The sequence below is a fragment of the Pristis pectinata genome, chromosome 10 (genome assembly GCF_009764475.1).
Source record: "Pristis pectinata isolate sPriPec2 chromosome 10, sPriPec2.1.pri, whole genome shotgun sequence".
In the NCBI taxonomy this organism is placed as follows: Eukaryota; Metazoa; Chordata; class Chondrichthyes; order Rhinopristiformes; family Pristidae; genus Pristis; species Pristis pectinata.
In genome coordinates, this window is record NC_067414.1 from 11169195 (window position 1) to 11195523 (window position 26329).

At 40.7% G+C, this 26329-nt stretch overlaps 1 protein-coding gene across 4 annotated transcripts in view; it reads left to right on the forward strand.

Moving 5' to 3' along the window:
• Window positions 1-26329, forward strand: part of arid4b (AT-rich interaction domain 4B) — a 123739-nt gene that overhangs the window by 8656 nt on the left and 88754 nt on the right. For all 4 annotated transcript variants that reach the window (XR_007957025.1, XM_052025003.1, XM_052025005.1 and 1 more), the window contains exon 3: window positions 6241-6351. Coding sequence is in view for 3 of the 4 variants with exons in the window: in XM_052025003.1 (XP_051880963.1) it covers window positions 6241-6351 (111 nt within the window). In the remaining variant the exon portion in view is untranslated. The remainder of the gene's footprint in view (window positions 1-6240; window positions 6352-26329) is intronic.

Consider the following 26329-nt stretch of genomic DNA (forward strand, 5'->3'; position numbering starts at 1 on the left):
TGTGAATACTGCTTATCTGATGTTATGTGAGTGTGATGCTGCTGCAAGTAAGTTTTTTATTGCAGCTGTGCATACCTGTACTTGTGCGTATGACAGTAAATTTGACTCTGAAGTGAAGGAATGATGATCTATTTCCAGGTCAGAATAGTGTGCAACTCGGAGGGAATATTGAAGTGGTGGTATTCCCATGGCCAGTAGAGGATGCTGGTTTGGAAGGTGCTGTCAAAACTGTACTTCATAGATGGTACACACTATGGCCACTATGGTGAGGGCAATGAATGTTTCAAGTGGTGAATCAAGCAGGCTTGATTCAAGCAGGCTGATCAAACTGATCAAGCAGGCTTTATTGTCCTTGATAGCTTCTTGAGTTTTGTTGGATCTCCACTCTTTCAGACAAATGAAAAGCATTCCATCATGACTTGTGCATCGAAGGGTTGATGGAGAGGGTTAGGGGACAAGTCACTCACCACATGATACCCAGTGTTTGATCTGCTCTTGTAGCCACAGTATTTATATAGCTGGTTCTGATAAGTTTTGGCTTTTGGTATCCCCCAGGATGTGAAGATGGGGAATTCTGATGTTATTACCATTAAAGTCAAGGGTGATTAGGCACTCTTGTTGGAGATGGCCATTACCTGGCACTTTTGTGACACAAATGTTGCTAGCCACCATTAGCCCCTGGCTGAATGCCATCAAAGTCTTGCTGCATGTCGGCATGGGCAGTTTCATTTGCTGAGGAGTTGCAAATGGAATTAAACATTGTGCAATTGTCATTTCTTACCTTTTGGTGAAAGGAAGGTTGGTGATAAAACAACTGAAGATGGTTAAGACTTGGTCACTGCTCTGGGGAACTCCTGTGATAATGATCTGGAGCTGGAATGATTGCTCTCCAGCAACCACAACCTCGTATGAGGTATGGAATGTTTTCACCTTGATGTCCAAATTGGATTTTTCCTACTTTTTTGTGGACAGGTCATTGCTTAGTAATTTGCCACATTGTCTAGTACAGCTCAGTTTTGTATCTGTAATGGAAGAGCTTGACTTGAGGCATGGCTGACTCTGGAGCATAGGTCTTCAGTAATTCATCTAAGATATTGTTAGGTTCCATAGCCTTTGCAGTAAGCAGTGATCTCAGCCATTTCTTAACACTGTTTGGAGTGAATCAAATTGGCTGAAGACTGGTTTCTGTAATGGTGGAGATCTCAGGAGGGAAATGAGATGGATTACCCACTTGGAACTTCTGGCTGAACACAGTGCTTCAGCCTCATGGTAGACCCCTTCATTGTTGAGAATGAGGACGCCCTTAGAATCATCTCCTCCTGTTAGTGTTTAATTGACAATTGCCATTTAGACTAGGTATGGCAGGATTGCAGAGCTCTATTGAATGCTACTTTTGTTGTGTAACATGCACATGTAGTCTTTTTGGTGTAAAAGACTGAACAATTTTTTTAGTATGTTACTTCAACCTGTAATTATATAGCTCCTGAAATCCCTTTTGCATTGCTTTACACAATTCATCTGCACTAGTTTATTTTATCTGCAAATTACAGAAAGTTGCTGGCCCATTTATATTGTATTAACTTGCAAGACTGAGATTGGTACAGTTGTTGAAAAATGTTTGGAGCATGCACTATTGGAGGAGCTGTCATTTGGGAGTGCCTCCACTACAAGGACTGCAGTGAAGATGCAAGAACTTGCACCCACCCAAGGGAGCAGATAAATCTGCTCTCTTGGGTAATGTAAAAGATTTGATAGCAATATTTTGAGAAAGAGTTGCAGTTATTGCCGTATCCTGGCTAAAATTAACTTCGCAATTGACCTTATAAAAATGCATAATCTAGACGTTATCAAATTACTGTTTGAGAGACCATGCTGTGCACAAATTGGCTGCCATGTTTCCTATATTTCAATAATGACTACAGGTTAAAACTACTTCATTGGCCATAAAACACTTTCAGATGAGTTGAGCCTGTGGAAGATGCTATGGAATTGCAGGTTGTGTCCTTGAGTTGAATCCATAGACTCATCGCAATCAGTTTGTAAAATCATATATTATTGGAACCATGCATGATCTGAATTCCAGATATTACAGTTTGAAAAAACATGGGCATCAATTCAATCCTATTGAAAACATGGATCTCAGAGATGGTTGATAATCAGTCTGTTAACAAAGGGGTTACTATTTGCTTGAGCTGTTTGCTTCAGTTGTAATAATTGAAGGAAGTAATTTGGTACCTTGAGATTCTGGAGTTATCTGTATTGTGTTACTAACTGTTGTTGACTGACACAAGCATCGAGAGGTATTGGCAGAAAGAAGAATATGCGCTTGCTGTTAAATTATTACCAAATCTGTATAAAGGGTGGACTTAAATCTGTTTTCTGGCATAATGCACCGTGATCAGTCTGTTGACTTTGTGTCTAATACTAAATGTAAAAAAAAATTGATATGGGGGAAAACATACTGCTGTTTATTTTAATTTGCGTGGTTGGATCATTCTACAACCTATAATACTGTATGAGAATTGTAACAAACATCCTGGACACAGTTCACATTGAGATACAGCAAGGAAAAGGTAAAAAGAGATTCTGTTTTTGTCAGCTGGTGTTGCAAGTATGGAGACCAAAGAGATCCTTGGCTTTTCTGTTAGTTGTTATTTTTGGCCGACATTAAACTGCTGTTTCCACACATGGTACAGTACAGATTGAGCTAAATAGAAATTCCCTTTTAGACTACAAATGAAATTTAATTTAAAATAAAGGTTTTAAAATGTTTTAATGATATTAAGAAATATCCAAACAATTCCATTTAACGTTATTATTGGATGACTAATGGTAATGTGGCTATAGTTTATCAAATGACGAATGTGAAAGAGAAGAGACTTTCAAGAATTTTTATTAACATGAATAAGTTTGAATGGAAGAGTGCTTCATGTATCTACTTGTGGAAAATAAAATATTATCTTTACCCCTTTTTCCTCCCTCTATCCTCAAGCCCAAACAGGTATTCAGGTCAAAAATTTGAGAAGAACAAACTGATTATTCTTAAAGTAGATGGTGTCTGAACCAGTACAGCAGGTACATAGTGCATAGTCCCCTTAGTAAAGGTTCATCAGCCATGATCATTCCACATCCATCAAATAAGTCATTATAGAAGACGTCAATTAGTGCGATCAAAGAACAAGTTTTGAAGTTGCATTACAGAAACCAAGTTGTGACCCACATTCCAGTTTGATTTGTCATATAAAATGTTTCCAACTATAATTCTTTCAAAATCCAACCGTAATTTCCTGGCTTGCCTGTCAGATGCACAGTCAGCACATTTCTGGCACAAGTGTTATTTCCTTGTGTTCAGTGTGGTGATTTAAATATTCTGCATTAGTTTTAATCAATATACTCTTTCAATGAAGCACAGTGGGATAGTGAAGGTGAACTTTCATTTTAATGGTTTATGGCTCTGTGGTTATACTCTCACCCCTGAGACAAAAAGTAGTGAATCCAGCCTGGGATGCTGGCTAACGTATCTATCTCAACATGCATCACAAAAGCAAATTGCTTCACTGCTATGTGTGCTTAAATTGGTCAGTGCCTTTCCCATTCTATAGCAGTGCCCACATTCCAATAGGTTCTTCATTGGCATGAGCAGTCCCAAGGTTGTTAAAAGTGCACTATAATGCCAGTTTATTATTCCATTTATTCAATATATAGTGGTTGAGATTCAAATTTGTTGTTGCTTCTAAGTTCCATTTTACAAGGTACTGCAGCAAACCCTTTTGCTGTGTTATTGTAATTAATTGGATAATTAACTGCTATAAAATCCTGTAATCCCGTACTTGTAAACATTGAATATTAAAGGAGATAAAAAAATGGATTTCAAATGGCAGTGATTTACAAAGTTACCATCTATAGAAGTTTCTCTGAGATATCTTTTTAGGAGTATCTAAAATTCATGTGAAGGTTGAGTTTTCTGGATAGCTTTGGAATTAAGGTTTGGTCTTAAAACTATGCATAGCATGACTGGAAGTTTGTTATAATTGTGAAACTGGAGGCCTGCTTGCCAGAAAGTCTGTTTTGGAAATTCTGATTTAGGCCTGTGAATTGTTTAGGACACCATGAAGATTTACCCTACTCTTCTAATGAGGAGTTCCATGGGACCTCTCACATTTCAAGGGGCAGCTGGGACCTCAAAAGACTCGTACAAAAGATTTTAGCACCAACTGTGTAGCTTTCCCACAGTGTTGCAGTTGACTGTGAGTCTTATTTTTGTGTTCCTTAGTGAGTCTGTACCAGTAATTTGCCAATCTAAGCTACAGTGGAGGCTTTTTGGAAACTAATGGTTGCAGGCTCGGGTTTTACACACCACATTTAACTGTGATTCCATGTAACTAGTGTTCAACTTGCAACAAGTACAGTCAAGGTAGGAATTGCTACAGAACGTGGATAACATTGTACAAATGGAGTAGTATGCTGGAAGGTGAAATTTGCTTTGTGCTTTGTATTATCATTGGATGTTGTAGGTAGCATTGGAGTTCTTGGGGAAAAATAGGAAGGTAAATATTGATGGGTCTTGTTCCAATCAGTGTTGATGATGGGGAGTATTCCTAATTGGGTTTTGACCCTATGGACTGCTGTCAATGTTATTGGCTACATGGGAAGATTGCACATTTCCGCAATTCATCGACCTACATCTTTCTCCATGTGTTTAATTGAAAATGGCACGATTACAGACTCAAAAGGATTCCCCCCCCCCCAACCCAAAGGAAATTATCTGTTTGATTTATTAGTCACCTTAAATGTCTGCTTTTTCTTTCCTTTTTTTGATGCAAATTAAATTGTTTAGTTTATTAGGGACTCAAATCTTAATGTTTAACTAGCTTAAGTTGAGGGACTCTTTAATATATTTGGATCAGAAGTAGAATTGTCCTTGTGGCACGTTGGTAAAAAGTGCTGTACTGTTGTAGTTTATGTACAATTTGTGTTGTTAGGAGCTGTCTCAAGGTAATCTTGTAGACAATTCAGTTGAGTAAACCAGCATGCTTGACTGAAAGTTTCTGGGTTTAATTTGGTGTGAACTTAAATGTTTCAAAGTCAGATGGTGGGGTAGAAAACTAGGACAATATGTGACATTGTTCATTCACTTTATTGTTATATTACTGCTCTTGCATGAATCCAAAGTGGATTTGGAGTTGCAGGTATCGAAGAACTTGGCTGCTGAATTTGACAGCTGACAGCTTTGGAAGTCAAGAGACCTGGGATTTAGCGGTGGGTGGTACAAAACTTTTGTTGCTGCATAGCCAGTGACTTAACCTGGGTTTGCCAGCCCTGGATTGCCCAATCTGAGACTAAAACCAGCAGTAGAAAAGAGGGGGGGAAAAAGTGACAAAAAAACCCACATGAAATTTTCAGATAGTCATCTATAATTGATTTCTAGATTTTTAGCTTTATCGGTGTCCAATTCCTTGAATCTGGATGACCTCCTGCATCAGCAGTAGTTTGTACCCATACCAAATACTTCCATCAATACAAAAACTGAACTGAAAGTAAAACAAGCATATATATTTTCGGAACTTCTTTTATTTTTAGAAGATTGAAAATGTAGATATCTGGAAAAGTTCAGGTGATAACAATTTGCAATGTCTGTATTTCTGTAGTTTATGACAAAAATGCAATATCTGTAAATAGTATTTTTTTTCCTTCAGTTTACCTCTTCATGAATACTTCTAGCTGGCAGATCACAGGCAGAAGAACTTTGTAACAAAGATTTTGATCTGAGTTCTAAGTCAAGCAGGGGAACTGAGATGGTGCCATCTTTTCAAACAAACTTATTATTAAGAGTCATTGATTTGAAAGCTCACTGCAACAGCTGTACAAAATAATGAATTGTTGTGATTGTTACTCCTCTGACTTCTCGTGCCTAGGTTCTACCTGCTTGGTGTTCCAGTGTGTAATCATATTGCAGTGTAAGGTGCTTTTTCCACTTTCACCAGCAGGAAATGGAACATGAATACTCTCAGTTGTTTTAATATTCTATCAAGATGAATGGAAAGCAGGCACTCCCAAGCTGCAGTAGACTGTTGGCAGTCTGCCATTCTTGGCAGGCTCCGATTATGTTCTCAACATATTTCAAGCAGGAAGAGCTCTTGCAGAATCTGAGTATTGTGCAGTACACAGATGTACTAGTACTGTTTAACTAAGGCTAACCAGACCAATGATGTTGAAGTATGCTTTTGTTTACTTTTAAAGGCAATCGATGAACCTCCTTATCTAACAGTTGGTACTGATGTGAGTGCTAAATACAGAGGTGCATTCTGTGAAGCCAAGATCAAGACAGCAAAAAGGCTTGTCAAAGTAAAGGTATGTAACTCATTGGTAACAATAAAAATTGGGGTATCAAATTTTGCTTTCTGGCTTGTGTTCTTAATAATTGGTGTCCAGTTGAAATGTAGTGCAAGAAATTGGAAGCATAAAGATTGGATTAAGGTGGTCAAGTTTTGCAGAACAAGACTGAAGGATTTGCATAGATTAGCACTGTTGGGAAAGAAGCTGCAATCCCTGAAATATTTTGGCCCTAATCAGTAATGTTATGTGCTACTATGATGTCAGAAGAGAACACAATTTTTTATTATCTTTGACATTTCCACTCAGAACTGTGTCTATAACAATGTGATCTCTAGCTAAAGGTCAGTTAGGTTTATTTGTTTGAAGGATTCCAATGATATAAAATGTACTTTGGAACCCTGACATAAAGTTGTACTTTGCCATCAGTTTTTCTGCTCCGCTGTATCTTTAATTGCAAGTAAGCCAGGATTCACTTACAATGCTCTGTGTTGTACAGCTTTTCCTGTATATAACCTGCAAAAAAAAATCATGGGATTTAAAGTCCGTAATATCCTCTTTGAAAGACAAATTTAACCAATTTCACATTAAATTTTTGGAAACACTGTTTTCCAGCAATGATTTCAAATATTAATTCTAAATGGTGCAGTTACTTGTTCAACTATTCAAGCTGTGGTTTTGAAGCCTAGCTATATTTTTGAGGTCACTACTTTAATCACTTTTAGTTAAGCAATTATGATTGACCTAGTAAAATAAAATGGTATTAGGTCATAAAAGTCTTTTTGTATTGAGAGATTGTTACAATATTGCATGGCAGAGTAGTCTTTTACTGCTTGGGAGAATATTGCCAGAAGGCAGTGATTTATCACTGGAAATACTTTAGGAAAATTAGTGGTTCATTTGCAGTTGAAATCTGGAATGTCTGATTTGTGGTCCTGATTTCAAACAATTTGGTTATCTAGGACTGTTGATCTCTCAGACACTGCCCTTCGTGCTGTCAGTTTCCTGGCCTCTGTAGCTTTCCCACTTAGGTTATTGAATAAAATATGAAGTGGCAAAGCAGTAGTTTCTAAGGTAATAAAAAAGTTAGAAGTTGGAATCGAGGTTTGGGAAATCAGCTGAACTTGCATGTTTGCCAAAAAGTGGCATCTTGCAACAAGATCTGACGTTTGCAGAAATTGCTTTTCACAAGTAACTATTTTTGAGCTGAGTTGTAGTGATTAACACAATGTGACTGTAACCATTTAAGTGTAGAATAAATGAAACTCAAAAAAAAAAGACACTGGAAATTTGAAATAAAAATAGAAAATGCTGGAAACACTCAGCAGGTAAGACAGCATCTATAGAAAGAGAACAGACTTAATGTTTAAGATCAAAAACCCTCCATCAGGACTGACTAGTGTAGTGCAGTAGTTAGCACAGGAGAGGTACTACCAATTCTAGTATCTGCAAATTTATCCCTAATCCACTAGCAGCATAAGCAAATCAATATCCATATCCTCTCCCAGGCCAATATCCCCAGCGCTGGGGTTCTCATTACACTCAGTTGACTCTGCTGGGCAGGCCATGTTCTTTGCACACCCAAAACTAGACTCCCAAAGTAGACACTTTATTCCAAGTTTTGTCACAAGAAGAGATAAGGAAAGATTTGAAGCTGTTCTGAACATTTCTTTGGGGAAAATACAACATTCCCACTAACTCTAAGAAGTCCCTGGTCCATTACTGCTCAAAGAGGAGAAAAAGCATTCAGGGTGGCACTAGGAATATGGAATCCATTTTACAGAATTATGTGATGCCCAACTATGCTTATCTCATTTGCCTATGTTAGGCCTGTATCTCTCTACGCCATTTCTGAGAACCTGTCCGAATGCCTTGCAAATGTTGCAATTGTATCTCCTCTATCACGTCCCCTGACAACTCATTCTGGATAACCGCCACTCTCTGCTTGGAAAACCTTACCCCTCAGGTCTCCTTCAAATTTCTCTCCTCTCACTTTAAACCTATGCCCCCTAGCTCTAGACTCTCCTGCCCAGGGAAAAAGACTCTACATATCTATCCTATCTATGACCCTTATAATTTTATAAACCTTCAGGTCAACCTTCAGCCTCCTATGTTCCAGTGAGATCAAACGCAGCCTATCCACCCTCTCCTTACAACTACAGCCCTCCATTGCAGGCAACATTTGGGTAAATCTCTTCTACACTCTATTGCTACCACATCTTTCCTAGAAAACTCTCTTTACTTTTTATGACTTCACCAATTTCCATGCCATCTGCAAGTTTACTAATGAGATCATCTCCGTTCTCAACCAAGTATACAGTGGCATGCAAAAGTTTGGGCACCCCTGGTCAAAATTTCTGTTACTGTGAATAGTTAAGTGAGTAGAAGATGAACTGATCTCCAAAAGTCATAAAGTTAAAGATGAAACATTCTTTTCAACATTTTAAGCAAGATTAGTGTATCATTTTTGTTTTGTACAACTTTAGAGTGAAAAAAGGAAAGGAGCACCATGCAAAAGTTTGGGCACCCCAAGAGATTTGCGCTCTCAGATAACTTTTACCAAAGTCTCAGATCTTCATTAGCTTGTTCGGGCTATGGCTTGTTCACAGTCATCGTTAGGAAAGGCCAGGTGATGCAAATTTCGAAGCTTTATAAATACCCTGACTCCTCAAACCTTTCCCAACGATCAGCAGCCATGGGCTCCCGTAAGCAGCTGCCTAGCACTCTGAAAATTAAAATAAATGATGCCCACAAAGTAGGAGAAGGCTATAAGAAGATAGCAAAGTGTTTTCAGGTAGCCGTTTCCTCAGCTCGCAATGTAATTAAGAAATGGCAGTTAACAGGAACGGTGGAGGTCAAGTTGAGGTCTGGAAGACCAAGAAAACTTTCCGAGAGAACTGCTCGTAGGATTGCTAGAAAGGCAAATCAAAACCCCCGTTTGACTGCAAAAGACCTTCAGGGAGATTTAGCAGACTCTGGAGCGGTGATGCACTGTTCTACTGTGCAGTGACACCTGCACAAATATGACCTTCATGGAAGAGTCATCAGAAGAAGACCTTACCTGCATCCTCACCACAAAATTCAGCATCAGAAATTTGCAAAGGTACATCTAAACAAGTCTGATGCATTTTGGAAACAAGTTCTGTGGACTGATGAAGTTAAAATAGAACTTTATGGCCGCAATGAGCAAAGGTATGTTTGGAGGAAAAAGGGTGCAGAATTTCATGAAAAGAACACCTCTCCAACTGTTAAGCACGGGGGTCGATCGATCATGCTTTGGGTTTGTGTTGCAGCCAGTGGCACAGGGAACATTTCACTGGTAGAGGGAAGAATGAATTCAATTAAATACCAGCAAATTCTGGGAGCAAACATCACACCGTCTGTAAAAATGCTGAAGATGAAAAGAGGATGGCTTCTACAACAGGATAACGATCCTAAGCACTCCTCAAAATCCACAATGGACTACCTCAAGAGGCACAAGCTGAAGGTTTTGCCATGGCCCTCACAGTCCCCCGACCTAAACATCATGGAAAATCTGTGGATAGACCTCAAAAGAGCAGTGCATGCAAGACAGCCCAAGAATCTCTCAGAACTAGAAGCCTTTTGCAAGGAAGAATGAGCAAAAATCCCCCAAACAAGAATTGAAAGACCCTTAGCTGGCGACAGAAAGCACTTACAAGCTGTGATACTTGCTGAAGGGGGTGTTACTAAGTTCTGAGCATGCAGGGTGCCCAAACTTTTGCTTCGGGCCCTTTTCCTTTTTTGTTATTTTGAAACTGTAAAAGATGGAATTAAAAAAGTAATCTTGCTTAAAATATTAAAGAAATGTGTCATCTTTAACTTTATGCCTTTTGGAAATCAGGTCATCTTTCACTCGCTTAGCTATTCACAGTAACAAATTTCGACCAGGGGTGCCCAAACTTTTGCATGCCACTGTATATTATATGGAAAGAAGGTCTCGAAGGTCCCAACATTGATCATTATGGTATACCAACAAACAGTCTGCTGGAGAAATTCAGCAGATTCAACAGCGCCTGTTGGGAGGGGGAGGAGTTGTCAACGTTTTGCGTTTAAACCCTGCATCCAAAGCATGGACAATTCCTTTCCAACCCTCCCCCCCCCACAGATGCTGTTCGACCCACTGAGTTCCTCCAGCAGATTGTTTGTTGCTCCAGATGTCAGCATCTGCAGTCTCTTGTGTCTCCTGCGGTAATACCATCTATTACAGACTTTCAGTCAAAAAACGCCCATCCATCACTAACCGCCTATCACCAAGCCAATTTGTTAGAAGCACTCAGATGTTCAGCATAAATAGCTGAAGGATACCAAAACCTAACTACTCACCAGCGCAGCCTGCCAAGCATTTCCAGCCCCACCTGTGATTAAAATCTGCAAGTCCCACAATGGTCCTGCAGTCACTTCGGGATCCACGGAACTCCTGGTAGCAAGCCATTCTCAATCCCAATTGACCACCTATGAAGAAAGATGTACTGGTTAGGTTATTAGACCTATTTTCCTGTAGAATGCAAATATAGATCCTGCCAAAAGAGTTTGAATTTGGTAGTTCTTAAAAACCTTGAAATAGCTTGATGCAGGAAAATACCATGAAGCTGAGACATCATCGTTTAAAAACCCCAGTGGCTCTGTTTTGTCATTAAGATAAGGAAGTTTAACGTACTTATCCAATTCAAGCCTCTGTGATTTCCATTCCGTAGAAATGTGGTTTTCAGTTCACTGCTTTGTTAGTATGCCGAAGCAGAGCTCATTTGGAAGATTGAAGCATGCTTTGAAGCAGCATGGAAAGCCCTTCATTTCTATCAAACCATTCTGAAGTGTTCACGACCACCACCTTAGAGCAACTAGAGAGATCACAAGATCACAAGACAAAGGAGCAGAAGTAGGCCATTCGGCCCGTTGAGTCTGCTCCGCCACTTCACCATGAGCTAAACTATTTTTCCATCTAGCCCCAATTCCTGGCCTTTTCCCCATATCCCTTGATACCCTGACTAATTCGATACCTATCAGTCTCCACCTTAAACACCCCCAATGATCAGGCCTCCGCCTTAAACACCGCCAATGATCGAGCAATAAATGCTGGTGATGCCTGATTTCAGGAATGATAAAAATAATCAGCTGCTATATGCTACAAAGCAAGCACTTTAAGAAAGTGGGATTACCTCATATTTACTGCACAGAAACAGACCATTTGGCCCAGTAGGTGCAAGCCTCTGTCTATCAATCTTCATCTAAGCCTTTCAGAATATCTTAATGTTCCTGTTTACTTGGCTCCCCTTGAATGCCTCTGCGCCACTCCCCACAGATACTTCTTGTGGTAGTGCATTCCACGTTCACTGCTACATGTTGGATGCCTCCAGCTCTCTGGTGATGTGAAACCCTTTATTCTTCCAATTTAAGGCCTGCCACAGCATTTCAGCAAGCCTCCTATGCAGATAAAGAGTTTGTACAAGTTGTACATACTTTGACATCATTGCACATGCCCATTCACAGGGAAATACAGCACGGAAACAGGCCCTTCAGCCCACCAAGTCTGCTCCTAGCCTGAACCACCTTCTTACACTAATCCTACACTGGTCCCATTTTCATTCTCCCCACATTTTTACCAGTTCCACTCTGATTCTACTACTCACCTACACACTAGGGGCAATTTATAATGGCCAATTAACCTACCAACCCAAGGGTGTGCTGGATCCTTCGTGTGAACCCATCAGAGGCTTTGGTTCAACATCTCTGAATGACGGCATCTCCAACAGCACAGCCCTCCCTCAGTAACACACCAGGGACCTGGTGTGGGTCTTGGACACTGGGCATTGAGCCAGAGCATTAAGTACAAGAGTTGGGACATCATGGTACAGCTGTACCAGATGTTGGTGAGACCACAGGTGGAATACTGTGTGCAGTTCTGGTCATCTGGGTTTAGGAAAGATATTGCTAAGCTGGAAAGGGTGCAGCAAAGGTTCACAGGGATGTTAACAGGACTGGAGGGCTTGAGCTATAACGGGAGACTGGAAGGGCTGGGACTTCTTTCCCTGGAGCGTGGGAAGCTGGGGTGTGACCTTATATAGGTTTATAAATTCATAAGGGGCATAAATACGGTGAATGGTCGCAGGTGGGGGAGTCTAAAGTCAGAGGACATAGCTTTAAGGTGAGAGGGGAAAGGTTTGAAAGGGATCCGTGGCAAATTTTCACAGAGTGTGGTGGTCATATTAATCGAGCTGCCAGAGGAAGTGGTACGATTTCAACGTTTAAAACACATTTAGTCAGGTACATGGATAGGAAAGGAAAGAGGGATAGGGGTCAAACACAGGCAAATGGGACTATGTCAGCTAGGCAACATGGTCAGCACGGACGAGTTGGGCTGAAGGGCCTGTTGCTGTGCTGTATAACTCTGTGACTCAACCTGCATGTCTTTGAGATGTGGGCAGACATTGGAGCACCTGGATGAAGCCTACGCTGTCACAGGGAGAATATGCAAACCATACGGACAGTACCTGAAGTCAAGATTGAATTCTGGTCTCTGGCACTCTATGACAGTGGATCTACTAGCTCTGTCGCTGTGCCGCCCTTGGAAGGAGTATCTAAGTTTTTGGCAACCCCATCCCTTATAGTAAGGATCCCTCCCCCCATCATGCCTTCCTTGATCTCTGGGTTACTTCCAGCCATCACCCCCGAATGATCTGCATCTCTCCCCAAGCTCACAAAACTCTGGAACCCATGATCCTACCCCAGCTAATCTCCTGACTTCTCCACCCAGTCCTACACTATCTGGTACTCATGGATTTGGGTGGGATCATGCAATGTCCCTGAATCTCATTCCCTTGTGTTAGCATTTACTGGCGTGGAATAGTTGGCAATAATTTTGGCCTATGGTCTTCTGCTCCAACTGGACAGGGGGTCTAGAAGCCTCAAAGTTTGGGCACCCTGTTGTATAGAATTCTATAGTTTTAGTAATATTAATATTGAAGCCAAATTGTGCTTTGTTCACCAAGTTTGATCTAACCAAGCTGTCATACATGTTTTGCATAACTTGGTTGCATTTCATTGCTTGTTTACTCACGTCATTAACTTGAGTTTGTACTTCTAATACTATATCTGCACTTCCTGATCTTGCTTTCTTTCCTCTTATTAGACACTTGCTTTCCAAAAAGTTTGTGTCTGCTTTTATTCTTAACAAAACGTAATACTTTGTACTTATTGATATTAAAGTTAATATGCAAATTACACACCTATACATCAAATTCATTGACATCATCCTGATTTTTGTTGTTGTTGTTGTCCTCCACTATATTAACTACACTTTCCAGTTTGGATTAACTTGGAAACTTTTTGAACTTGTGCCCCCGCGTCACAGAATTGATCCTTGTGGAATACCACTTTCGATCGTTGGCCAATCTGAAATGATATCTTTAGTCCCTTCTCCATATTATCCATTCAATGAATCGCAAAAGCTGCATCATGACCTTGAATTGCAAGTCTGATCTGCATAGATAGGTAATGCATGTGGATTTTTTTGTTGGGTTGAACTAATGAGTTCCACTTTTTTAGTATACGAGTTGCTATCAAAGTAAAGGTCTTGATCTTGTTTGTAGAGCATCTTGTCCTGTCTCCCTTCCAAGCAGATTATTGTGCAGACCAGCACTAGAATAAGCATGAGATTAAAAATCCTGTAAATGCTACCATTTTGTAATTTGTTGGGTTCACTGTTTACGAGCAATGAATTTGTTAATTTGCAGTTAATGCATTATGACTATAATGACTTTTGATGATTGTTGCGCCCAGGGATTAATCATTGATTACATAGGTAGATTTAAGAATTTAAAGAAAGGTAAAGTGAAGTGGCAAACTTTGTAGCTGTTGCAGCTTCGCTGAGGGGGAAAAAAGGTGACTATCATATATATTGGAATTAAAATAGTTGCTGGAAAGAGGAGAAGCATTTAGTCAGGAAAATTTAGGCAGGGAATGGAGGGATATAGACCATGTGCAGGCAGATGGGATGAGTTTGGATTGGCATCATGGGCCAAAGGCCCTGCTCCTGTGATGCACTATGTTCTATGAAAGTACAATTTTCCCTTTCAATCCCTTTTCCCCTAACAGTCTGACCAAATCTCCCTTTTGCAGTTTCTACTTCACTCGCATTTAGTTAATGCATTTACTACATATGCTTCCTGTTAGCTTGTTAGCTCGTATTCAGGCAAAAGATTGGGTTATTCTCTTCCTCAGCATTGTGGGCACAACTAAGTGGAGAGCAACACGTTGTACTGTGCTGGGTGTTGTGGTGTTGGGGATTCCCCCAGTTGATGACTGGATTCCAAAGCAGCACATGCCCCATGGGAAGTTTTTATATGCTGCTTGATCTCCTCTGTTGCTCACTGACAAAGTTTGCTCTCCATAAATTAGTATGTCTTCCACTCTTTCTCTGTCTTGAGTGTGTTGTCACATTCATTCTTTCTTTGTGTTCCTTCATTCTTTTCACTCTCACTTATTTCCTCCTTTCATGCAGCTTCTTTACTGTTGTACTGTTGTGTGGTGTTTGTGAGACCACAGTGGCTATCAACATCTTCAAGGAGAGAGAGTAAGGTTTACCAGGGTTTCTGTTGATTGATTGCCATCTGGTTGATATGTACTTGTGTAATTACTGTGTTCAATAGAATTTGCCTCAATTGTGGTGTTCGCCAAAATAACATCCAGATTTTGTCAAGAGACCAGAGGACTATTTATGCTCATGGAAGGTCAATGTTAGAATTTTCACCAGGAGAATATATGGCCTGTAATGCTTTCTCAACAATTCTTTAAAAATATAATGCATTTAGTCTTATTCCCTTGTCCATTTTGACCACTTTATCCACATGCCTTTAAAATCTATTGTGGATTTGGCTTCCATTGCTATTTCCAATAGGGTTTCCAATGTTGCGATAACCCTTTGCACAAAAATCTCTCCTGAATCTTTATGGTTGTGGGAATGATCTTAAATTCATACTTTCCAGTCATTTATAAAGTGGAAATTGCATTTCCCTATTTATCTTATCAAATCCCCTCTTGATTTTGATGATCCCTATCTCTGTCTATTCTTCTGCTCTGTTGAAAAGAATTCCAGTTCCCATGATGTTGCATCATAACTAGAACCTTGCAGACCTGCTATCATAGTAAATATCTCTGTTCCCTTTCCATGGCCTGGACCATCTGTCTTAAAATTGGATATAATATTTTAACCTCTCTTGAATCTTTGATAACTAAAGATTTTACATTATCTTGTTTTACCAAAGTAAAAGATTTCATCACCATTTTCAGCTTCTCTTTAAAACAGAAATGCTAATTTGTTCCTCTTACTCCCTTGATGTACATTCCGTTTTTCCTTCCCCAGGACAAATCATTGCAGATTAAATCTGACATCTGTCGCTCAATATACCTGTCCAAATCTCTCCAAATCATGCATTGATCTTTTCACAGCTAATCATGCTCATTCATTTAATCTCATCAGCACATTTTGATAGTGAGACATGCACATCTGTGACTAATTTCGAGAAATAGCCCTCATTGCCATTATAGACCATCATTGTTCATATCACTCTAACCAAAAATCTTTCAACAGCAGTGGCCCTCTGTCTTTTGTATTTCAGCAAGCTTCCTCTTTCAACTGCCACATTTCTTTCGAATAGTTTAGAATGTAATTTAGGGACAAGTTGCTAAATCGCACCTTGTCAAATTCCTTCTTATGACCTGTCCTTAAAGGAAATGCAGGTCATGTTTTATCAATAAATACACACTACTTTCTCTAACCCTTGGCTGCCCCTAACAATCTGTCTCTTTACAAGTGGTGTTAATGATGTTGTCCTTGTAATGATTCTGAGAAGCTTTCTTGATATCAACTATGAAATAAAGAGCAGCAGATTCTTGTTACTTAAAACAAAAACTGAAAATGCTGCAAGCACCTACTGTTTAGGCAACTATTTTGAAGAGAGCAGCCAAGTTGAGGTTTTGAAAGTAGGTTTTTTTTGAATTGCAGAAGTGCAAATAGGGGTTAGAACCACTCCAGAACCTTGAGGTAAGAACATAAAAAAATAGAGCAGCACTGAGCCACATAATTCTGCCATTCAATAAAGTAATGTCTGATCATGTGCTTTGAAGTCCACTTTCCCCTTCGATCATTGTATTCCCGATCCACTTTGTGGACAAGAATCTATCAGTGTCATTGTTGAATATTGTCGATGACTGAATGAGATAGAGAATTCCGAAGGTTTAATACGCTCTTTGGACAGAAATTTCTTCCCACCTTAGATGCCCGACCCCACATCTTGAGACAATGATCTCCGGTTTTATTTTCTCCAGCCATAGGAACAACCTCTGCAAATACTCAGTCTTGCCACTCCGATAAGCTGCCGTCCTGTTGTTCAGAAATCATTATGGTTCAGCATCTGGCTCACCTGGTTCTGTTTCCAGCGCTCTCTTTAAACATATGGGCGTCCTGTTTCCCGTGCTCTCTTTAAATAATGGGTCCTGTTTCCTGTAGTCCCTTTAAACTCATGGAGTTTTCTTTCCTGCCCTTAAATGCACCAGAGTCACTGGAAAATTAATAGTACTACTGTATATTATCTTAGAAAAAGGTAAATTAAAAGTGTGTTTATGTATTAATAGGAGTAATGTCCAATAGTTTGGAAACTCTGCCTGTCCGGCACCAGCAAATTCCTGAGTGAGCGGATTATCAGAATTTTACTGTAAGTCTCTTCTAACCAAATGCCATCCTTAACTTCATTGGCCAGTCACAGATGAATCACTTTCCTCGTGGACATTTTAAATTTGGAACTGGAATTAGTTTATTGGAATTAGTTTATTATTGTCACATGTACCGAGATACAGTGAAAAACTTACCTTGCATATCGTTCATACAGATCGATTCATTATACAGTGCATTGAGGTAGTACAAGGTAGTAATTCTTAGAGACATAGAATTTACATTTAAGAGAGTAGAGTGATTATAGTAGAAGTAATGAGCGGATCTGCAGAGAGCAGCTTGCAACGAGTCACCACGCTCCCATGCCATCTTGCTCGACATCAATGAATTTCTCCATGGAATCATCATTTGTTGAAAAATTTGAAATACCTCTTTAAATGTATGCTGCTGTTTACCTATCGGCAGATCTTGTTAATCTAACTTTCCAATGTAACTCTGCAAAGCATCCATTAATGCTCATAATTGGCTCTATTTAAGTTCAAAATTATAGTTTCTGACTGAACTATTTCTACCAAAGTGCATGCAAAATTCTGTGGTAATTATTTTTCCCTAGAGGATCTTTTGCTGTGAGATTACTAATTAGTCTTGTTTCATCACACAGAAGAACATCTAAGATAGCCCTTTCTCTGGCTGATCCCATGACACGCTGTTCCAGAAAACTGTCCAGAATGCATTGTATGAACTCATCCTGTCAGCTGCTTTTGCCAATTTGATTTCCTCAGTCTGTATGCAGTTTAAAGCCCCTCTCCAGCCCAAGAATATTGTATTATCTTTGCTTCTTGATTAACTCCAGCAGTGTTAGTGCTGTTTCTTGTCACTTCTTACATTATGTGTCCACCCATACTGTTTCTACTTCCAGTTCTTCTGAGTCACCGCACATGTTCTCTGTAGTAAAACCCATTTGTTACTCTTTGTGTCATCAGTTCATCAATTTTGTTTTGAATATTTTTGTGTATTCAGTTTTGCCATTACATTAACTATTTTTGCTTGCATTGATACATCATTACTGATACATCATTATTTTTAAATTCTCTGTCCCTCCTTGTCTCATGCTGCATGGTATTACCAAAGCTGCTACTATGCTCCATGGCCTTGTGTGTAGAGGACAGTATCCATAACCCTGTTGTATGTACCGTTTGCTTATCACTATTGCAGTCCATTTCATCCTTCCAACTTGAACGGCTTCCTGTCCCACTGTGCCATGGCTAGTTTGGTATCCTCCTCTAATCTTTGTTCATGCCCATTAATTCAGTTGTTGGGTATGGTCCAAGGCTGAAACTCCTCTCGTGACTAGATCCTGGTTTCCAAGCCGACCTGATTTTCAAACATGTACTACTTTCTCTAATCATTGCACAAATCAAGGTCTCTACCCAACCTAAGGGGTGTGGCTGTGTCTTGGATCAAGCTGTCCAGGTAACTCTTGGAATTGGTTTTATTATTGTCACATGTACTGAGGTACAGTGAAAAGCTTGTCTTGCATACTGTTCATACAAATCAATTCATTACATTGTACATTGAGGTAGTACAAGGTAAAATATTAACAGAATGCAGAATAAAGTGTGACAGCTACAGAGAGAGTGCAGTGCAGGTAGACAATAAGGAGCAAGGCCATAACGAGGTAGATTGTGAGGTCAAGAGTCCATTTTATCATAGGGAACTGTTCTATAGTCTCATAACAGAGGGATAGAAGCTGTCCTGGAGCCTAGTGGTATGTGCTTTCAGGCTTTTGTATCTTCTGCCCCATGGGAGAGGGGAGAAGAGAGAATGTCTAGGGTGGGTGGGGGTCTTTGATTATGCTGGCTGCTTGTGAAGTGTAGACAGAGTCCATGGAGGTGAGGCTGGTTTCCGTGATATACTGAGCTGTGTCCACAACTGTCTGCAGTTTCTTGCGGTCACAGGTAGAGCAGTTGCCACACCAAGCCATGATGCATCCAAGTAGGATGCTTTCTATGGTGCATCGATAAAAATTGGTGAGGGTCAAAGGGGACATGCCAAATTTCTATAGCCTCCTGAGGAAGTAGAGCCGCTGGTGAGCTTTCTTGGCCATGGCGTGTACAGGACACTCTATTGGTGATGTTCACTCCAAGGAACTTGAAGCTCTCAACCCTCTCGACCTCAGCGCTGTTGATGTAAACAGGAGAATGTGCACAGCCCCCTTTCCTGAAGTCATTGACCAGCTCTTTGGTTTTGCTGACATTGAGGGAAAGGTTGTTGTCATGACACCATGAAACTAGGCTCTCTGTCTCCTTCCTGTACTCCGACTCATTGTTATTTGAGATAAGGTCCACTGCAGTGGTATCATCTGCAAACTTGTAGATGGAGTTGGAGCAGAATCTGGCCATACAGTCGTGAATGTATAGGGAGTAGAGTAGAGGGCTGAGGATGCAGCCTTGTGGAGCACCGGTGTTAAGAATAATTGTGGCAGAGGGGTTGCTATCTACCCTTACTGATTGCTGTCTGTTGGTCAGGAAGTCAAGGATCCAGTTGCAGAGGGAGGTGTTGAGTCCTAGATGTCAGAGTTTGGTGATGAATTTGCTTGGAATTATAGTATTGAAGGCAGATTTACTGTCCAGATGCTTCAGAGATGAGTGTAAGGCCAGAGAAATGGTGTCTTGTTTCGGCAATAGGTGAATTGCAGTGGGTTGAGGTTGCCTTGGAGGCTGGAGTTAGTGCATGCCATGACCAGCCTCTTGAAGTAATTCATGATGGTGGATGTCAGACCCACTGGGCGGTAGTCATTAAGGCACGCTACCTTGTTTTTCTTAGGTACCGGGATGATAGTGGACTCGTTAAAGCAGATGGAAACTTCAGATTGAAGCAGGGAGAGGTTAAAAATGTCTGTAAATACCCCTGCCAGCTGATCTGCACAGGATCTAAGGACACAGCCAGGGACACCATCCAGGCCAGATGCTTTCCGCAGGTTCACTCTCTGGAAGACTGATCTTGCGTCTGCAACTGTGACTATGGGTTCAGATGCATTGGAGGCTGTTGGGCTGGGTGGTGACCCTCCAATCCCCTTCTGTTCAAAATGTGCGTAGAATGCATTAAGCTCATCAGGAAGGGATGTGCTGGTGTCAGCGATGCTGCCTGACTTTGTTCTGTAGCCCATTATAGCATGTAAGCCCTGCCACAACTGACAGCTTGTCTGGGACTCGATCTTGGTCTGGTATTGTCTCTTGGCATCTCGGATAGCTTTATGGAGGTCATATCTCAATTTCTTGTATAGGTCAGCGTCACCTGATTTGAATGCTGCAGTCCTAGACTTCAGTAGGGAGTGGATCTCCCGGTTCCTCCATGGTTTCCAGTTTGGTAATATCTGGATGTAGACTGCCGCCTTATTCTGGCTTCTGCCCTCTTCCTTTCTAGTCCTGATGAAGGGTCTCGGCCTGAAACGTTGACTGTTTATTTCCCTCCATAGGCGCTGCCTGACCTGCTGAGTTCCTCTAGTACTTTTTGTGTATTTCTTCAGATTCCAGCATCTGCAGAATTTCTTGTGTCACCGATATAGACTGCCATCAGGATAGCTAAAGTGAACCCCTGTGGCAGCTAGTATGGGCAACACTTCACTGTTAGATATTCCAAGCTGGCTGAGCAGGAACTCGCCAGGACCGTCATTTCCGAGCACCATGAGGTGTAGATTAAGAATCAGGCCCCTCCGCCTCTAACTTTGCCAGAAGATGCCATACAATCGATCCAGTGAATTTGGAAGTCCTCAGGTTGTATGGAGCAGTCAGATGAAGTAAGTGTCAGCCACATTTCAGTGAGACATAGCACACAGTAGTCCCTCAGTTCTCTTCTCCACTATAATGTCTGTGGCTTGGAATCCAGCTGTAATTCTTGAGCTGAAGTTCCTTAAGATGGAGACACTCTGTGCAGATTTGTTTGCTGAGATCTCCAGAAATGCACATCTAGCAGCTATGACACATCATCTGTCCTGCCACCTCCTGATTATTCATTTTGTTGAGGTTTTTGAATGAATGGACACATTGGGTCAAATGGTCTCCTTTAGTATTGTAAATTTCTGAGATTAATGCTCTTGTGCCTCAAACCATTGTTCATTGATCTTTTTCAATTTCTTTTTCTATTCACCCTTTTGTCAGTCCCAGGCCCCTCTTATTTCCCTGTATTCTATTCTTTTTCACATATCCAGCAATTACCCACTGATTCTTCTGCCACCCACCTACACTTGGAGTAATGTACAGAAGCCAATTAACCTACCACCATACCTTTGGGGGTGCGAGGAAACAGGATCACCCAGGATAAATCCACATGGTTGCAGGGAGAATGTGCAGACTCCACACAGAAAGCACCCAAATCCTGTAGCTGGAGCTGTGAGGCATCTTGCCTACATTTGTTTCCTCCTTTTGCTTTGCTTTACACTTATTCCTTGTGTCTTTTCCATTTTTCTGTACCAAAATAGTTCAAGTCATTTCCCCATGTTACTGATGAAGCCATCGTTCCCAGTGCTGCTCAGGTGAAGCCTGTGTGCATCTTCCTGTTGCAGATATAGTGAGGCAATATTCCAAAAATTCCCGCTCTTACATTTTCTTTCCAGCCACCCATATGTGTCCTTTAAATTAATATTATTGAGTGTGTGACCCAAAGAGGCTGGAAAGAAAATGTAAGAGCGGGAATTTTTGGAATATTGCCTCACTATATCTGCAACAGGAAGATATTTGTGTTCAGTATCCAAGTCTGTAGTAATGTACTACATGCATTGGTCTTATGTGATGGCAAATTGAGAATCCATGTTCAGTTAATAGGCAATGTTTTTGGCCACATGATTTCAATATTTGCGAGCTTTAACGTTTCGTGCATTTATTGGTAAAATGCAGAGCTCTGAGATGCAGAGGGATTTGAGTGTCCTTTCATAAAATTGATCATTCATGCAGGTACAGCAAGTAGTTAGGAAGGCTGAGAGAATGAAATGTTATTGTTGGACACACAAGAGACTGTAGATGCTGGAACCTGGAGCAAAAAATGTTATTGTTTATTACGAGAGGAATTGGATTCAATTTGTCTTCCCTTTAACCCCCTCTTCCGGGCCTTTCTTAACCATCATTACTCCTGCCCCTTGCCACCCTTGTGACCTGCAGTAGTGGAGCTGGTGCAGCAAGTGCCTTTTTTGCTTCTTTGCCAGGGTGCAGTAGAATATTGCTGTGGGGGTGACCAGCCAGTTCAATGTTCCTTTTGAGGAGCTAAACTGAGAAGTTCTTCAGCCATATGATTGGAACTGCTGAAGGCAAGAGATGAAGGCCAGATATGGAGGGAGTAGAAGAGAATTTGAGTACTGTGAGAGACTGGTAGTAATACAGGATTTATGCAACTCTGGAGTGGGATGGTCAGACTGATGATGGTGCTGATTGGGAGAGCTGGTGTCTGGTAAAGCAATATTTGTAGCAGAGTTAGAACCACAGGGTGTAAAGTGAAGAGCAGCTGAAGAAGCTGTGAAAACTTGATGTTGGCCATATAAGATGGACATATAGACCAGGATAATTCAATTGTTGGAGAAAAACATTTTTGTATTTTTAAGTATTCTCATTAACAGGTGCTTCTTGGATAATAAATAGCACCATAAACCATCCAATATCAAATATTCATGGGTCTTGCTTGTAAGCCTGCCATACCCTATTACTAAAAATATGCTGATATATTTATAGAGGGAACCTACAATACCCCACTTGTGCTCTTTTTCTTTCCCTTTCTCCCCCTGCTTGGGGCAGGCTTGTGGGGCCTGGTGGCCTAATCCTGCTCCTAGTTTCTTGTGACCTTGTCAGTGAGCGGGCAGCACAAAGTAACCTGGTACACTTGTGGTAGGCTATGTAGTGGCACCAAGGGTAAATGTCAAATGTAAGCTTGGGATGCTAGTTCGACAGGCAGGAGAATGTGCCTCCAAGGCAAGTCTTGCTTGTGCTGGGTTCCCAAATGTCCCTGACTGCAATTTACATAATGAAATAGAAGTCCCATATATTAATAACAAAATTGACAATTTATGGATGTTTAATTCCTTGCCAATTTTGGATGTGAAGCATTTTCTGTCCATTTATTTTCAGCCACTAACTAACCAGTTGGAGGTTGAACCTAGCTCAAATCCTTATTGAACTAAGTTTTGGCTAAGATTGACATTTCTGAATGAAAGATCTTGGGGAAAAAGTTTTGAGTCATTAAGTTGTTTCCATATTTTCTGTTGATTCTTTGTTCCTTAGTTGTGCTGATTAAACTTAATCACCTTAGTCATGCATTTATGTGCTTGGTTAAACTTAATACATACTCAGTTGTTTGATTTTTATTTAGTTAGTAATACCCATTTGCTGCAGGTAGAAATTAATTTGTTAATCCTTTTCTGTTATGTACTGGCAACAATAGAAACACAACGAGCCATGTATAAGTGTTAGGAACTATTTTATTAATAACTACTTGTAATAATAAGAAAAGTAAAAGGTTAGATATTAAACATTGACCCCAAAACTAAACTCGAGTTGTGTGTGTGTGGCAAATTCTCAAACCCCAAGTCTAGGAATAGTTCTCAAAGTTCAGTTCAGCAAGTTATAAGGTAGAACGATGAGCAAAGGCTTTTGCAAAACCACAGTTGACTGGAGAGAAAGTGTGGAGAGAATGTAGAGAGAACTTACAAAATCCACAAGTTCCATGATGGAACCCATACGACACCTCAATCACTGAAGATCTCCGTTGCTTTGTTCCAAAGTATCTGCCACACCGAAGGCATTCGATACGTGGCCGCCCACAGAAATACCTGCTTTCCAGTACGGGCTAATGACAAAGTGGACTCCACAGATTGCTCCAAAAATCCATACATGGATTGTATAGTGACAGACACAGCTGTTGTTCTTCATCCATAGATACAGAGACTGGCAGTCAGTGTTTCACTCTCTCTCATCAACACTCCGTGCAAACAGCCAGTACCCTCCAGTTATAGTCTTGCAGTCCTTAGATAACACACACAGATACACTACTACTCTACTGTCCAGGTGCCTTAAAGGGACATTCACCAAGTAGCAACCTGGCTTGTAACATTTCAAATTATAGTCATAGTCTGAAATGTATGTATTGCCTGCTTAATGGTTGGTTGTATATACTTCTGCCTGAGATGCTGGTAAGAGTTTGAATGTTTTATGAGAGGCAGACAGTCCAACTTCTAAGTGTAGTATAAGGTGAATGGCAAAAGTGCAAGAGGATAATAAAGGGAAAAGCAAAAGTGGGACGAATAGTTCCTTGTCTCATTGCAGGATATGGCAGAGAGTAGGGTTTACAAGTCTGACGTAACCTGTCAATACTTGGCCTTGAATCATTCATGTCCCATAGAGCAGGCTTTATCAGGAGCAAAAAACAAACTGCTGGACGAACTGAGCAGGTCAAGCAGTGTCGACAGTTCCTTTCCCCTCACAGAGCTCAACCTGCTGAGTTCCACCAGCAGATTGTTTTCTGCTCTGGATTCCAGCATCTGCCGTCTCTTGTATTTCCAAGCTTTATCAGGAGTTGGAGGGGGTGATGAGCTAACTGCAGAAATTTCTACAGAAAAAGCAATGTATTTGTTGGTTTCATGATGCCTTTATGAATGAAATAATCTTTGGTACACAGTTTTGTTATTAGTAGAGAGAAATTAAATACTATCACCATCACGAGAGAATTGTTATTGGGCAAACTAATGGAGTTAAAGGCTGACAAGTCCCCTGGCTTGCATCATAGGATTCTAAAAGAAGTGGCTAGTGAAATAGTGGATGTGATTTTTACATCCTTCTAAAAACCTTTAGATTCTAGAGAAGTGCCATGGGATTGGTAAACTGCCAATGTGATGTTCAGAAAGGGAGGGAGGCAAAAAGAAGTAACAATTGGCCGATTAGCCTAATGTCTAATGTTGGCAAAATGGTAGAATCAATTATTAAGGAACTGATAGCAGCCATTGGGAAAGCTGTAATCTAATTGAGCCAAGTCAGCATGGTTTCATGAAGGGGAACTCGTGTCTAACAAATTTATTAGTTTTTTTAAGGAGCTCTCAATCAGTGCAGATAAAAGCGAACCAGTATATGTATTTGGATTTAAAGGCATTTTATGAGGTGAGGCAGAAAAGGTTCCATTCTCTCTTCTCCCCTCTCCCATGGTGCAGAAGATATAAAAGGCTGAAAGCATGTACCACCAGGTGAAGGACAGCTTTTATCCTGCTACTATAAGACTATTGAATGGTCCCGTAGTATGAAGAGATGGACGCTTGACCTCACCATCTACCTCATTATGACCTTGCGCCTTATTGGTCTTCCTGCACGCACTTTCTCTGTAACTGTAACACTATATTTTGCATTCTGTTACTGGTGTCCCTTGTACTACCCCAATGCACTGTTGTAATGAAATGATCTGTATGGATAGCATGCAAGACAAGTTTTTCACTGTACCTCAGTACATGTGACAATAATAAACCGACTTAATTAATTTAATTTAAAGGTTAAGTCACAAAGTAAGAGCCCACGGTTTTGGAAGTAACAATACGCCATGGATAGAGGATTGACTAATGGATGAGAAGTAGTGATTAGGGAAAAAGGGGTCATTTTCAGTTTGGCAGTGGGTACCAAAAGGAGCGACTTGGAGTAAGGAACCAAGTGTGTGTCAGCCGGACACAAAAATAGATGGGAAGGTGAGTAGTAAGGAGCATGCAAACAGTATAAGAGTGACAGTGATAGGTTAGGTGAGTAGGCAGAAAGTTAGTAATAATGTGGGAAAATGTGAAATTATTTATTTTGGAAGAAAGAGAACAGGATGATATTTAAATAGAGAAAAATTGCAGAAGGCTGCCACACAATGGGAATGGGGGGGGGGGGGGGGAGGTCCTTGTGCATGATAAACAGAAAGCTACCACGCATGCATCAGGTGAGGGGGAAGCAAATGGAATGTTGACTCTTATTTAAAGTGGATTGGAATATAAGAGGAACGTGTTACTGCAACCGTGCAAGGCATGAATGAGACCATGTCTGGAGTACTGTGAACAATTTTAGTAATCCTATTTAATGAAAGATAGTATTTCAATGGAGGGAGTTCGGTGAGGGTTCACTAGGGTGATCCTGGCCATGGAAAGGTTATATAGTTTGGGACTCCATTCACTGGAGTTTAAAAGAACAAGAGACAGTCTTGTTGAAGTGTGTAAGGTGTTTAGGGGGCTGGACAAGGCAAATACTTGTGGGAGAGTCTGGAATTAGAGAACATGGTCTCAGAATAAGGGGGGGGGGGTACCCATTTAAT